Source organism: Trachurus trachurus, assembly GCF_905171665.1.
Source record: "Trachurus trachurus genome assembly, chromosome: 19".
NCBI classification, from domain to species: Eukaryota; Metazoa; Chordata; class Actinopteri; order Carangiformes; family Carangidae; genus Trachurus; species Trachurus trachurus.
In genome coordinates, this window is record NC_139913.1 from 6,795,046 (window position 1) to 6,812,031 (window position 16,986).

The window sequence follows — 16,986 nt, forward strand, 5'->3', positions numbered from 1 at the left end:
CATTATTAATTAATTTAGCAATACAATTTAATTATATAGTATAAATATAATTACTGTTTGATAATTTTTTTAATTGATAATTACAGCAATATAAAAGCAATTTCCAAAATCATCCTATAATATCTTCCACAACACTAACTCCACTGACGGAGTATTATTATTATTATTTCAACAATTTTCTTTGAGATGTGCAAATTCCAGATTTCTAAATATTACTTTTAAATACATTAATCAATTTTTAATGAAAGGGAAATAATATTTGAAATGAAATGTGGTTCATTTTTTCAGATTTTCCTTTGACACAATTTTGATAGGACCCATCAGTGTCTCAGACGTGACATTTCTGACAGCAAATCTCCTTCCAACTTCTGCAGAAAATGTCAGAGTCACTTTTGTGTCTCGCTAATTTGCCAGGAATATGCATATCAATTACACATCTTGGCTCACGATACATATGTTTCTAAGATGTGCAGTTCATGGGTCATCATTGAAATGGTAATAGGGAGAAAAACAGACAACTTTATTTAGCTTTGCTTGGCTGTGAGTCCTCTAAATATACTATAAAGCACTGTGGGACTTAATGTGCATATATGCATTTGAGCATTCATCTTTGTCTTTTTTCTTTCTTTCTTTCTGAGTGTGCACGTCTGCAAATGCAAAGTGTTTATTTGCATGTGAGAGTGTGTGACTGTGTGTGCCTTGAGACACGGTAACCCCTGCAAGTTGACAGCTGAAAGGCAATATATAATTAGTCAAAAGACGTTTGGTCATAGTTGAGAGTGGCTGCATGAGTGGCAGCTGTGCAGGTGGGCAATAGGTAAGTGCATCTTAAATGTTAAAACGCTGTTTGCTGAATCTGTTGCTGTACCGCTGTTTTGATGCAGCTCTGCGTTTATTTAAATCAACTTATGTTTAAAGGAACATGTGGCATATTTTGGGCAATTAAGATCACAATTTGAGATAATTGCTTTCTTCTTTGTTGCCACTTTCATAACTGATGTGAATTATCCTTCTGTAGAAATTGCTGACAATGACTGGAAATTGCTCATGTAGTCTTCATTTGTGTTTATTTTCCTTAAATTCAACAGGCTGAACTGATATTCAAACAAAACACTCATCTTTTAATAAGCAATCAACCAATTGTGAATATGTTGATAGAAAATAGATCTAAATGCCTAAGTTGTCAAATAGAATTAGGGATTTTTTATTTTCATCAAAGGCTTATATTTATTATAAATAATATTTAGGAAGTGAAAATATATATATATATATTTTATATCAGCTGTGAAAAATATGAAAACCCACGGCCGTGTTCATTTTGAGTATCTGCATTGTGCAGGTTTGCCACCCTTGCAGTCTAAAGAAAGACGAGACGAAGATTTACACTCTGTGTGTGGTGTGTGTGTGTGTATGTATGAGTGTGTGGACCCTGATGGAGGATCTATTGCCGGCCTAAGTCTACACCCGGCTGGAGAACAGCTGTGGGATGGTTGGAGTGGAGAGGCCCGGCTTTTTGGATTGAAATTTGTGCTCGATTGTGTGTTTGTGTTTAGGTGTGTGCGTGTGTGTGCGTCGGTCACAATCTGGCTTTGGCCAGACACTGGTCCCATTCCCTGAGCCCACTCACTGACAGGCCAGCTTTGCATTAAACAGTGTTCCTTCCGCCTGACTTGGTGTCAATACTATGGTTCAGGCTCTTGACGGCCCCTACGAGGGGCCCACCTCTTCACCCTAGGGGCCAGTCAGCCACCCACACCGAAGTCGGTCGGGCCCCTGATTAGCACCTCACCTGGTTCTCGGAGGAGCCGGCGTCATCCCCCAGGAGCTCGTTGCGCACCTCATCACTGTAGGCAATACGTGACCTTTTCTGCAGAGGCAGGAGGATGAGGAAGAAGGACAAAAAGAAGAAGAAGAAGAAGAGAAAGGAGAAACAGAGGAGAGCAAAAAGAGAGAACAAGAGGGGAAATATGGCTTAGTACTGTTGCTGATGCAAAAACACAACACACATTCCTTAAGCACGAGAGCCCCCTAATGGAACTCGGTGACAAACTGAGTCATACACATGCAGGTTGTGTGGATGTGTGCGAGTGTGTCTCAGTGTGTGTGTGTTTGTGTGTGTGTGTGTGTGTGTGTGTGTGTGTGTGTACCTCCATAACACATGTACTGACAACAAGCATGTCTGGGTTTGTGCCCATGCCTCCTTCCAAGGTGATCTACAGTACCTACTGCACTTGTGCCACAGAAGTGGTGGCAAAGAGCCCCCCACCCTGCCCACTTAAACAAATACAAGTTGAGGGATAAAAAAGCTCATCGTGTGCGCGTGGAGAGGCTGTGGAACAGGGGGATAGGGGAGAGGAGAGAGGGCCAGGGAGATGTATTATGAGGAAGTATCACTTGTCAGCGCTAAATCTTTTCTGGGGGCTGTCACTGCTGTCATCCCAGTGCAGTGGCAGGCTCTGTGATAACACCAATGCTGAGACTCAGACAGGGAATAATTCATCACCCATTGGCGGCCCATCGGATTTGGGGTTGCCTCTCTCACTCTCACACACACACACACACACACACACACACACAAACTCTCTCTCACTCTCTCTTTCTCTGTCTCCAGATAGGCTAGAATAAGAGGGAATGCCATGTCCAAAAAAAAAAAAAAAAAACACCCAAAAAGACAAACACTCAGACACACACATTTCATACACACTTCAGAGTGTGCCACCTCCGATTGTGGAAGAGTGGGCTGCCATTGTACCGCTTGTTTACAGACGCCCGACCCATGGAAAAACAGCCTCTTGGCATGCCCTCTAAACTAAATACACACCAGCAGCAGACACAGAAAGTGTTTACTAAGCCTCCTTCGCTTTCTCTCCCTGCCTTGACAGGGTTTCTAGGTGGGCTGCAGGAGGTGGGCAAAATCAAAGACAAACACCAGCATAGGAATGAAAATATCACTTTTTCTCAACACGGATTCTTTCTATTTTTCTATATTTACTTAGTCCTCCACTCTAAACAAATAAAACAAAGACATGGAATCAGTGGAGGAACACCAATTACCTGGTGGGGACATTTTTTTTCTCCCTCAAATATAGTAGGCTATCCTTTCTCACTATCTTTCTATTATCAGTAAAAGTTTGAAGAAGCTATTGCATGAAGTACTTTGATGCTACCTGCCATGAGAAAAGCACAAACCAAACTTGAAAAACGACAATTCTACCCTCAAGACTGATCATATCAAGTTCCCTGATTGAAATAACTTTGGAACCAATCACAATCGAGCCAGTTGATTTTCTTTTTTTCCTTTTTTTTTTATTTGTCTCTCCTCATAATCTGGAGCACTGAGTGGAAAGTCATGGCTGATGTGATTTGGCTGTTATTATCGTGATGGTGAGGGCCACAGTTCTCTGGAGTAATTACTGACTAGACGGAGGGCCTGATTGACCCAGACCACAAAACCCATTAGATAAAGAGTGCACCCAAACAATACTCAACCACGGGGACCTAAGCTAACCACAGAACGCCTACTGTGTGTAAAGGAGAATATCGGCAGCACAGAGCCAAATAAAACACCCCCCCCCTCCTAACACACATTACACAGGAGCACAATGTCAAAATGTGCTGTTCAATATGTTTTGACAATTGTTCTGTATTTGTGTCATTCAACACTTGGCACAATTATTTGCTATTGAGTTTGTGATAATTGTTACAACATTTAATTATATGACGACTAATTCCAATGTATCTGAGAGAAGAAAAAAAAAGGTAAATCGATTTTGTTTTCACAGTTGCTTGCAAATCAATTACCTTCTTGACACTTCATCATTAAAATAAATACCACATATATGTTGCTCTGTGGATAATATAGGTGACATAAATAACATTTTTTTTCCTTTATTCTAAATACATCCTTGACTGAAATGTCAGAGGAAGAAAAATATATATATTAACAAAATTATTAGTGATCACATCTAACTAGATACAAAAATTTTTAAACTTTTACTTCATATTCAACATTTTTTAACACTTCATCTCCTGCACAAGTGGTCACTGCTGCTGTCAGGACATTCAAAGACATTTCAGGTTTGAGTGAAACCAGAAAGAGACAATAAGAATCAATCTGAAGACGGCATGCACACTTGTACAGCAGGCACACGCACACACACATATTCTTTTGCCGGGAAAACACCCACATATTTCATTTAAGTCGAGTTACATCTTAAAGAGCTGCAGTGCAACTTAGGGGGAAAGACGACTTCACCAGTAATTGAGACGAGAAAGCCTGGGAGAAGCACTGATTTGAATGTTAAGGCTTATGTCGCCTTCAAACCATGTGCAGGGTTTTTTGGTATTTCTAAATAGCTGTTTGTTACAGATGAATGTATGAAGCATATCTGCAATGAGAACGGCGTAGATAACAAAGAAAAGTATAAAGAATGGAGAATGTCACTGAAATGAAAGTGTTGCCGCTTCTTCCCCTGTACAGTATACACTCCAGTTTTTGGATTCCCCCTCTGGAAAACAACTGATTCCTGAATGATTACTGCCATCCCATTTGATGTGAAACATAAACAGCTGTACAATATTGACTGCTTCATTCAGTGACAGATTTTTATTATAAGTTATGATGTTCAGCAAAAATTGTTAAGTGCCATTAGGATCACTCTCGAGGTCAGGAAAGCAGATATCAGATACCTGTTCTTTATTAAAATCTTGTATTTTATAAAGAAAATTCACTGAAACTGCCTCATTCTTGTTACAGCATGTGGAGACTAAGCTCTGCATCTTAAGACGAAACCAACTAATCAGACTTTGTAATACAAAAAAGAATGAGAGCTTTCAGAAGATACCTTATTGCTCAGAAAAGAAAAAAAGAGCTTTTTTTAATCCTTTTGAAAGGTCTGTCTTTTGTCACTTTTTTAATCTTGGGTGAGAATTTGCTTCTATTCCCGGAAGCACACATGAAAAGTACAAAGGTACATCTTAACTTTATGCAAAGTGGCCTGCCTTTAAAACTCTACGCATCCCGTCAAATGCAGCGATGGAGGTGCTGGTGTCCTGTCAAAAACACACGTTTTACCTCTGTTGACATGGATAGAAGACAAAAAAAAAAAAAAAAGAGGGAGAGAGAGATTCTTCTTTACCCATCAAAATGTAATTACATATGCATGCATAACAATTCATATCAGATATGCTAATCAGTTTGGCATAATCCTCTGAACAGTAAATGATATTTATTTAATTATAACTGATATATGGATCTTTTCTTTGAGTGTAATTTCTTTCTAGTGTATGAGCATGAGTGGATATATACTGTCTAAATAAATATGGTGTTTTTTTTTAAGTTTCTTCATGGTCCAGGAAGAAGAAAGTAAATCTTAAAAACGTCCATTTCTAGAAAATGTATCAATAATTGTAAAACAATGAACAATCGTCATCTTTGTAATGTAAAGGAAAAGTTTCCCGTTTATTAAAAAAAAAAAAATCCTCATAATTAAAATCAAATAAACTGAGATTCATAAACACATTCCAATGCCCTCCAACTCTCCTCCTTGCTTTTTTGCCCAGTACAACGAGTGACACAAGGACAAGCGCAAATAATTGTGGCGCCTGGAAAGCTGAAAAATGTAAACAGTTCATTAGACGGGAAATAAAAGGTGTAAAAATACCCAGGGGCAGAGTGTAATGAGGGGCCCTGAAGTTTCTCTGCACACGCTTTTTCCCTCCACTTTCCCAAGCTTTTCCTTTTTCACCCTGCACACACGGCTGGTGGCGTAGCATGGAGAGTAATTAACCATATTCAATTTACAATTCTACGTTCCATTACAGACTTTTTCACCAGTAGGAGAGCGGCTGGGCATTTCCAAATTTAGACTTAATAACTCTCATGTCCAGCTCCATGTGCTTGCCTTAAACTGGCATCCAACCTTTTATTTTCCTATACTGTCATACTTGCTGTAAGAAGGTGGAAACATATCAGAGGCATGATCTTAAAAGCAAAAAAAAGGGGGCCTAAAAACACTAAAATATCTTATATAATCTGAAAAATATAAGTATCTCACGACGTCATCACAGAAATGACAATAAAGTGGGGTAATGAAATGTCTCTGTGTTCACAAGAATGTGTGCTAAAATCAAAGGTTATCTATAATCACTTCCTTTGCTCCCCCTGCTGTGATATTTTCCCAGGTGATGTGTGGACCAGTGCCAGCAGGTCCCGCTCCGCTTCCCCAAGTGGGGGCAGAGGTGGACTGATGCGGCATGGCGTTAAAAGGAAGCCGAGACCTTTAAGCAGGCACAAGTATCACAACAGCATCTTAAATAATGCATCTCTGCTTGGCAGGGGTTTAACACACACGCACACGCATGCATGCAGGCAGCACAAATGAAAACACACATACAAATTGTTGTCTCGAATCATCTTCTCTTTAACACAAACAAATTGGGAGAGGTTGTTCAATTAAGTAAGCTCTTTTTTTTACGCATTTGATATATTATCAGACAAAGGCAAGCGGCTACAATTGGGATTGTCACAGGAGGGTGTCATTTGTGCCTTTTGTTTTACTGTGGTCTTTGGTGCAATCGGATCCTCCACTTCTTCTGTCTGTTGTGTGTGTGTGTGTCTGTGTGAGTGAGTGCATACGTGTGCACAAGGGCTACTGTATGTAAGACGGGAGGCTTCTGTGAGCCTTTGCATCCCGGGGAAGCCTCCTTTAGAGAACGTACGCATGCAACATATGTGAACGGCAGCACAGTGTGTGTTCTTTCCCCTAATAAAAGTGCAGCAGTGGTAGAGAAGCTGGAGCCTTAGATAACAGCATGGGGCCTCTCATTAGCTCACAGGTTGGTGCTTTGGTGGCTTCTACGCACATGGCATTGTGTTCCACTTCCATGAAAAACCTGAAGGAGTCTCACGGAAGCAGTTGTCGTAAACACAAATACAGGTGAATGATCAACCACAGCAAGGTAATAAATAAGCCTGCAACATATCTAAACAGGCATGAGGTGAAGAGACTTTTTTTTTAGGGTTACAGATAGTACCTGCTTCAAAAACATCTGACAGCACTAGAAAAAAAGAGAAAATATGGTCAGGAACAACTGTAAAAAATAAAAAATAAAAATAAAAAAAGGAAAAAGGAAAGAAAAAACTCATCTTTATTAACTTAATTCAAAAGAAGAAAAAAAAGGTGTTTCCCATTTTGACACTGTATGACTGAATCTATCATCTTTTTAATATTAGACCACAACTAAACAAGATTTTATCTCTGGGGGGGGGATACCTAGCTGTTTGCTGGTGGAGGAGAGTTACACTATTCTGATAGGGGCCTTTCATGGTTTTACCTCTGTGATAACAGTGGTGTATTTCCCTGTCAAAGTCATTTCTATTGCTAAGTACAACCAAGATCAGTCAATAAGCCTAACGACTGTACCCACATAGCGAGAGGTCGAGAGACAGCAAGGGGAGGGGGGATGTTGCCAGTGAACTCCAAACAAAAGAGCAAATTCGAGGAGGGCTTTGATTGAAGAAGCACCATATACTTTTTGAAGGCCAAGGGATCATCTCTCAATGGTTATTTCTTTAAGGCATGAGGGCCCGATTAAACCCAATATTAAAATATGGAGGCGCTTCTAATGAAAAATCAAAGGCCCTGTATCCCCTACCACACCCCCATCCTTCTCTCATGTTCTGTCAGGTTTCTCCCCTCGCCCATGGTTGTGTAGGAGGGGACCGAAAGAAAGCGAGACGGAGAGAAAGAAAGTATGGAAAGAAAGAGAGAAGAGAGCAAGAGAAGGAAAGAGAGAAAATGGGGAAAGAGGGAGGGTTATAGAGATGAGGGACCTAGGTGCTGGTGGTGCAAAACAGAGACAGACAGCATTGGTTGGAGGAGTAAATCAATAGAGCAGAGCCGTCGGGGAGGCGGGCAGCCAGGGCAAGGAGAGAGTAGAGGAGAGGGGGAACCGGCACAGGGGCCCGAGCTCCGATCACAACGCTGGCTTCTGGCGTGCAGTGGGGAATAAAGTGGGCCTCCCTGGGTCAGCACCAGAGAAAAAGGTGAGATTAGAGGAAAGTGGAGGAGGGATTTTCACAGAGTGAAGGTGGGAGGGGTGAGTGTTGGAGGATGACGAGGAGAGAGTCTGTGTGGAGGGGGGGTGCATAGAAGGATACCTGGCAAGCCAGGGACCAACCGGCCCATTAGCCTGTGGCTACCTACATATGGTTCACTGAACCCTCTGCTGAGAAGAGCTCCTCTCCTATCAGTCTTCCCATCCTTTTTTAAAGAAAGAAATACCTTCACTTTTAACCCTTTCTCTGCTTTGGAAAGAGGCTCACTCCTGACCTCGATTTATGATTCATTTTTGTTTGATGTCTATTCTTGGAGTGTTATCTAAAATTGAAAAATGTAATAAAAAAAAATAAAAAAACCTAGACACAAAGGGAGAGGAGTCGGGCCTGCTGAGCATGTGCGTGTACGCGTCCGTCAGTGGACATGCACACAGAAGACTATCTTCTTCAGTGCTTTGCCTTTTCTTGTAATGTGACCATTGTTGGCGCTGAATGGCTAGCTCATTAGCATAAGAATACAGCAGCACAGACAGGGACTTAGCCAGATCATTATCTCTATATATTTATGTATACTTTGTTATTTCACTAGCCAGAACACATTCAAATGCTGATGAGGCCAGTAAGGCCCCTTTCCAAAGCCCTTCCAACATGTGCCCTCCTGAACTTCCCAATACACTTACCCGTTTCCTGGGAGTCTGCAGGTTTTGTACTGGAATTTACAACAGTAGTTCAAAAAATTATGAGAAATAGCCAAGTGAGACCAACAGAGAGGACTTGTTTACACCTCTTGAGCAGATTTTTAAAAGACTAAAGTGTACAGAAAACAACAGTGTCTATTCCACCCAGAAGTTGAATGATATAACCAAAAACAATCATTTGCTGTTCATTTTGCAAAAGTAGCTTAAAATATGAAAGCGCCGCTGCAAAATTAAAAACTAGCAAATACAGTCATTTAACGAGTAATTTGATCACTTTAAACAGGCCGCGTTTTTCTCTATCAGGAATTCCATTTGATACGAGCACTTAAAGCAGAGAATGTGTTAGGTGAAACAGATCATTTCTGAATAAAAAATGTACAAAGACAACAATGTACAAAAAGCTAGACAATGCAGAACAAACAAGTGCTCTATGGTGATGAGGGGAACAAAACTAAAGAGTTTAGTCTCACTGCAGGAATAGGCTGATGCTCTAATGGTGGCCAACCTCTGGGATAATTGAAAAAAAAAAAAAAACCTTAATTCATCTTCCACAATGTAATTCTGATCAAGGCCGCAGCCAGATTCCACTGCAGGCTTCAAAAACACCAGAGAAAAGGCAAAATTGTTGGTCGCTCAGAGAGCAAAAAGACTTTCCCTTTCTTTCTGGCACGCTCCCTCATTAGAAACACTTAGGATGAGAGAAAGAAACTAAGTTTAATTGTGTGTCTGTGTGCTTGTTTGTGTGAAGGCAGTGTGAGCAGGGGTTAAAACATGTGTAAACACGGAGCTTTAAGTATTAAGAAACACCAGTAAAGATGCAATATAAAGAGTTCTGCCTCTATTTTCGGAGGCTTTCTTATTAAAAAGCAAATGCCACAGCCTAAAATACAGGGGGAAAACACAGACCCAATGATTCATAATATATTTCATAAATACTTCATGAATCCCCTCACCATACTTAAGCCAGTCTGGCAAAAAAAGAAAACATTGTCACCTATTCTAGTACCCGCTTGTCAGCACATCACTGGGGAGTGGGTGTCACATGTCACTTCTGGTTTACACTACTGCGTGGGACAGGCTCGGTGCACGGAAATCGGGGGTAGGACAGAAAGAAGAACAGAAGGAAAAGTGAAGGGGAGGTGGAAAGGGGAGTAAAGAGAGGGGGGTGGGGGGGAGGAGGAAGGGGGTGTTATCATATCATCGCCCCATGTCTTTATATTTTCCCCCTTATTATCTTTGGCCCCCACTCACTCCAGTCACTCAATCACACAAGCCCTGAGGACAGCGAGGGGACCTGGGAGGGCCTTCGCTTCATGGCAGACTCAGCCAGACAAGCGTCTGAAAGCTATACTGATCGCTGTCAGTGTGTGTGGAAGTACAGCGACTTTGGAAGGGGCCAGGAGAGATAAGCGAAAGAGGAAACGATTGCGTCGAAGGATAACGGCCGAATTTGCACACTAGTACCAAACAAAAACCTGTGCTCCAGGCACAATGCAGATACCCCATCCATACAGACAAGTGTTAACATAAAGACACAGAGAGAGAGAGAGGGAGTAGGGGGTGATCTGCTTACAAATTATGGACTGTGTGGTTTCTGTGAGTCAACCACTGACAAGAACTCATCATCTTAATGACCAGAAAGGGACGATGGCCCTCTGTCTGAGATGTTCACCTCAGTGCTCATCATATTCATACAATTGCATATAACATATGATAATGCTTTTCTTCTTCTTTAAAATTCAGGTCTGGGTCAGCTCAGTGCTAATTAGTTGCAAAATTGACTTTATACTTTATTGTTGTCACTATATTGTTATTGAAAATGCACTACTACAGCAGAGGAAAGTGTGATTTAATGTTCAACTGCTGTGGCATCTGGCTAAAACTACTGTCACGCTGCTAAAGTCATCTAGGTGCCACTCATACTTGAAAATGTTCAGCTTTGAAGACAGAGCCATCTATCATCAATTAAACTATTGCATTAAAAAATAGCTCTATCAGTACAAAACAAGCAGCACATTGCAGCACAGTTGGTTAGGAAGTGGTCTTATAATCTAAGCATGTAAAATATTTTCCATACATTTTCATTACAAAAATGTGACAAAAAGAACCAAAGTCACATGTGACATTCTGGTTTTACAAACCCACAATTGAATTTAAACATGGCACTTCCAGATAAGAAATTATTTTTGCTCTTCTTGTGAACTGTCCTTCAACCCAGGTTTGACCCACTGCTGCCATTACACCATCAAACCCATAAAAAATGGTTTCAACATGAGTGACAAAGGGCTAATCCGCAAATGAATCCCATCTTAGGGCCATAAAGAAGACATGGAAAAGCCTCCAATGCCAAAAAATCCACAAAGAACTCGAGGAAGACATACTATGCACAACAACTTCCAAATGAAAAACGTTGATTCATAAGTAGAGAAGATCTGTTTGTTTACATCTTAAATCTGCACTCAGCTCAGTGGAAATATAGGGGAAAATCCCTGTCAATTGAGGGAGTCCTTTCATGACTTTTCATGAGTGATTAGACTTTGGTGTCATTTGATGGGTCGTTAAGCAACAAACCATAAAAAGAGTCAATCTGCCTTTAGTCGTCTGTGTTTAATAAGAACAAGTAAGCCAAGGCAACCTAAGGCGATTTACAGTGTCTAACATCCAACTAATGTTGGTCTGTCATGTTACTGCTTGCAGGAGTCACAATAATGAGGACAAGGGGCAAACAAAAAGAACCATTCATGATGGATTACAACAAGGCAAATTTATAATCACTACTGGTGTGGTTAGCGTGGGAAGTACAGTGGTCCTAAAGAAAATCTCCCATCAAAACCTATTATCACCATCTGGTTTAAAAAATTACATTTATGATGCCAGCTCGTGCTTCTTAAGACAAATACATTACTTTCTGATATACGACTTTGCAAACTCTAATTTCTCTTCTTAGGTTGATAATTGTGACAAACATAATGAGTCTCCGACCACTGTCATCTGAAGTTGGAGAGTCCCCACAACCTTGAATTGTCCATGACCACTAATTTTAAAAAATCAACACAAAGATTCATGCAGTAAATAATTGAAGACCACCCCCATCTTTATCTATCTAGCTTGGTTACATTTGGAGGACGTTCCCCAAATACATTCCTAGATATTTGTGTAAAGAGAAAATAACAGTTCCAATGCTGAACCCTAAACTAGAGCAGAAAGTATTCACAGAGATGCAATGCCCTTTCCTTTACATTGCATTAAAAAAAAAGAAATAAAAAACTAGAAAATTATCATTTGTTGCCAAAGATAAGCCTATCACACATGACCCTCATACAGAGGCAAGAAATAGCTCTGGGGTTTGGAAAGAGGAAACAGTGGCTTGATGAAAACTTCTTTTAACATTCTGGCAACTCAAACATACAGTATACCCTGAGTTGTAGTAAAGTCAAGAGTTATCCATTGCTTCCTCTACTAGTCAATTTATTCAGATAATGCAGGACCAAATCAAATATAGTTACAGTATTCTGCCTTGGCCTCCTCTGAGGAGTGGTCCCATTTGATCCTCATCCGATTTGATAATTATCATTAACTAAAACTTATTTGTGCCTCTACATTTCAACCAATTGTTTCGCATTCACAACTTTCGCTTAAAAAAAAGTCCAATGTGCCAATTCATTAAATGGAGGTCTCAATGTTTGCCCCAATTGAAAGCTAATTTTCAAGTAATCTCTAGAAGGTCACAATAACCACTTATGAAATTGATATATCCAGGGAAAAAATAATTTAAAAAAAGAAATGAAATCAGCTCTGACAGCTTTTTCATTCCATTCACCTCAGTGGTACTAGCAAATAAACTGTTCAATGTTTCAAGGTTGGCCGACTGTTTGGAAATGCATTAATTATCTCTCTGGGTAGACACCAGGAGGCTTTCCATCGAAAGGTTTTTACTGAAGTAAAAGGCAGACCAGACATCCTACTTGACCGTGACTGTACCTCCAAACAATAACTCAATAGTCAATCAGAAATTAAAGAGGGGTATTGTGTGACAGTTCACATCATGATTAAATATCTGAAAACACAAGAAGGAACAATTATTGCAATATCCATGAAAGAAATAAAGACGAGAACGAGTATGAAAATCATTCCACCATAATTTCAAACCTTGGTGAATAGGCCTGTTTTGAAGTTCAATACTGTACTTCAGCTGAATCAAAATGTGACCGTATAACTTTTTCTTTTTTTACCTCTTGTTGTAGTCTGTATAATGTGCTGTGACAACAAATTTAACAACCTCATATAAAGACTTTCAAAAGAAACACATATGCATGGTAATGAATGACATCTTTATGGTCATTGATGGAACATCACACTGCATATTGTGGTATATAATAGCTTTCTATTCAGACAAAAATGGGGTTCATCTAAGAATTAATCCTGCTACATTGTGCCACAAAAATTACACACTGACTTTAATGGCAAAAACAAAACTGCCTTGACCATTGCGGGCATTAATGACAGAAAATATTGAGTATTCAACTCTAAAACTTGTAAGAGCTTGGTATTTTATCACTACCAATTAACCTTTATCAGAGTCAAGGATCCTTGAATACAAAGCACCTAACATTTGAATCAGAAGTCCTTTAACTGCGAATGAAAACAACAACAATAAACAAAAAAGTGAACCCATCGCCTGAAACACAACATCACCATTCATATTTTATTTTGCTTCCTTAATTAACTTTCAGAGTACGGAAAGCTAGGCAGGGACAAACTAAAGCAAACATATAAAGTTGGCACCCAGACTAAGTCACTTTGTATTAAATGGATTTTTACCACAAGGACATTTCAGTAACATTATTTTCTGTCTCTATTACACAGCATAAAGGATGAGGTCAGGCATAGTAATAAGTGGAAGGATTTATCATAGCAAGTCCACTCATACATCACAAAGAGAAAGTAATTGGTAAATGTGCCCAATATTGTCCTTGTCATGTACTGTACCTTAAGTAGAAGAAAATTCTTAGAGCAATACCGCCATCTGCTGCTCAGAGAGGTCAACAACCATACCAGGTAATGTAAGGAAGACTCATACTGAAACTCAAAGTTAAGGCACACAAAAAGACATTGCAATATTAACTTTCAAGACATAGTACCCCTTTGTAGTTAATATTGAGTAATTACAGTGAATTTAGGGACATGCCTTTTAGATTGACCAACAGTTCTGATAAAAATGCAACTAGTTTCTCATACTAATGATATAATGATATCAGTGATGCATTTATGATTATGTACATTCTTGCTGTAAAGCGCTTTGGGTATCGTTACAGGTATAGTAAAGCGCTATATAAATACAGACCATTTTCCATTTACCATTTACATTCTTGCTTAATATTCTGATTACTTTCTGAATTCTTCATTTGGTACAAAAGAGTGAAAGATTCTCATCAAGGATATGTCAGCAAATTATCCTGTTTTACTGCAAAATGTTCCATTTACTGACCACTATGGGCAATAGAAGAAGCAGCAAATGTGCACGAATGACAAGTTGAACCAAGGGAAAGGCTGATCCTTGTCATCTTGATCAATAATTGGATTAACTGACTTTCTCCATCTGATTTAAAACCTCTTAAACTGTGTGAAAAAAATTATTTTAAGTTTAAAAAGGTCAAGACTGGGTAGAAATTGACATTTAACAAGAGACACCTCCATGAGTTTCCAGGACTAACAAATACTCCTCTAAATCTCCTTTATGACATCTCATCATGTCTATGTTATCAAAGGTTTACAGTGACATATTTTAAATCAGACCCTCAAGTGTTTTTGTACGATGTAGCAGACATCTGTGGACCTCCCAGCCTTCCCCACTGGGACGGACCAAACGTGGCCTTTTGAAGATGGAGGCTCTGTTTACCTGATAAATTTCATTAAATTAAGCTTATGTTAGGCCTCTTCTTTGCCTGATCAAAGCCACTGCTAAGAGCCACGCCATTCTGCTTCCCCTGACTTGTACAAGCTGAGTCCATCAAATAGGATTTTCATTGTCCCTTTCAATCTTTTCCACATTAAGTTTTTTTTTTTTTTTTGGTAAGGCTGACATCCCCTTTGGCTCCTACAACGCCTGTTTGTCGTCGCCCGGCACCTTTAAGACTCCCATCGTCCCCTCTATTATCGCAATGAAGCCGTCAGCCAAGCCAACAAAGCTCCATCTCAAATATACACCTTTGGGATGCCTGTGTGATAAGTTGTCTTCCTGGATGAAATGGCTGGGTTACTAAGGTCGAATCGGGCCCTGTCTGGAAAGGAGCAGGAATGTGGTCTCAAGCTGGCACACCGGTGGTAGCAAGACTTCAAACCACGGGTGAATGGGAGGATGAGAGAGCAGGTTAAGGGGGGAGACACCCGTGGGAGGCCAGTAGGGGGTGGAGTTGCGGGGGGAGATTGGGCAGTGAGGGAGTGGAAAGGCCTTGATATCCACGGAAAGCACAACAAAGCCGAAGCTTTTTACATTAAAAAGAAAGGAGATTGCCTTTTTTCCACTAGACGCCTTTCGAGCCGAGTGTCATGTCCTCCCTAGGCCTGCAGGAAGTGAGAGGCTGAGCTCAGCTATAGCATTTGGCACATCTGAGGCACATCTGAGGGGGCTGAAGTTCTTGCCTTCTGAACACTTGCATCAGATTTACAGGACACCAGATATACTAGATGTTACCGTGTGAAGTGGGTGATCTTAGTTTAAATGTACACTGATCTGACCACGCCACACACAGAGGTGTAAAAATGAAAATTACTGGCAAACTGGGGATCACAGTTAGAAGTCGGCCAATATCCTTTTATTCTCTATGCACTATGACTACCCCGTTGCTACAGTCTGCTTTGTTTTGCAGTACTGTGCAAGTCAACACGCAAGACTTGCATACAACATCTCAATACACAATGATTTTGGATGTAAGGATGAAGAAGTGCTAACATTTTCCAGGTTAAAGAAAACATATTTTTTCCCCACATGTGCCTAAAGACAGGCATAAAAATGCAAGTAATGAAAATTTGCACCAATATCAGCCACAGCAGGTGTTAGCTGCTTGATGATTAAGCACGGTAAGTGTGGGGAGAAGAAAAGTTAAAGATTAATCATCAGCCAATTAAATGCCCATGGCGAGGAAAGAAAACTGTCTTGGCACAGAGATCTCCTCTGTGATCTCTGTTTGCATATCTCAGTGGTGTGCTCACAGATCACTAGCACATGATATCTCCATGCACAGGGGTTGTTTATGCATGTTTGCTCGTTTGTTCTGCATTTGGAGGAGTGAGAGACTGGGAAGGTTGCATCTAAATTTAATTCAATATAAATTTTCATATGTACGTCGTACGTGGTAGTTTTCTGTTATATACATATTTAGGTTGAATGATGAAGTTTTATTCCATTCTGTAACAAACACAAAAACAAATACTTGCAACTCTGATCATACTGTCTCTAACCCTTAAAGAAAAGCTATCAAAATGGTGCATTTTTAACATCACCACTTCCTTCAAGCATTAACTATAGACGCTATAACTCTATAGAAGTGGAGAAAAAGTTTATATTTGTGAAGAAACTATATCTTCAATCGAGTTCAAGGTTTTCAGTAAAGTTTGTTTTCTCTTCAGCCAAAATCTAAAAAGGTAACAAATACTACGTTGAAACCAATTTAACAACAAGGTTAAATACTCAAGTCCCTGGTCAGCCTTTTGTGAATTTATTTAAAAGTTCCAAAATGTTCGATTCAGTATTTATTTGTCCAACCCAATCTGAGTTTGTGGATTTATTTCACATCATATTTGATTTGTGGAAGGACTTGTCTGCTCTCGAGCTCAAGGTCAGCTCCATTCACACTAAGGGTTTATTATCATGTAAGCACCAGCACAACAAAACCGACAAGAGAAAACAATAGCAGACAGAGTGGGAAAAAATAAAGATATCATTAAAGATGCATATCTTTTTGCAAGAGAAAGATCTGAATACAAACAATGAATTTTTTTAAAGATATTTTGCAACATGAGGTAATGAGAAGGGTAAAAACAGACAGAAAGATATAAAAGGAACAAGCAATTAACTTAACTTCCAGATTCACAGTGAATAATTACTTATTTGTATGACATTACTGATTAAGTGAAGTTCGGGTAGCCAACTCTGTGGACTAAAAGCAAGTGCCCCAAAAGACTGGGCAGTTCATTAAGCTTTGATGGAGGCTAGAGATCAAGTCAAGA

General features: G+C 39.8%; 1 protein-coding gene across 3 annotated transcripts in view; it reads right to left on the minus strand.

Annotated features, from left to right (window-relative positions):
• vti1a (vesicle transport through interaction with t-SNAREs 1A) overlaps positions 1-16,986 on the minus strand; it is a 111,345-nt gene that overhangs the window by 87,959 nt on the left and 6,400 nt on the right. For all 3 annotated transcript variants that reach the window (XM_083993675.1, XM_083993674.1, XM_083993676.1), the window contains exon 4: positions 1,790-1,867. In XM_083993675.1, the coding sequence (XP_083849801.1) occupies positions 1,790-1,867 (78 nt within the window). The remainder of the gene's footprint in view (positions 1-1,789; positions 1,868-16,986) is intronic.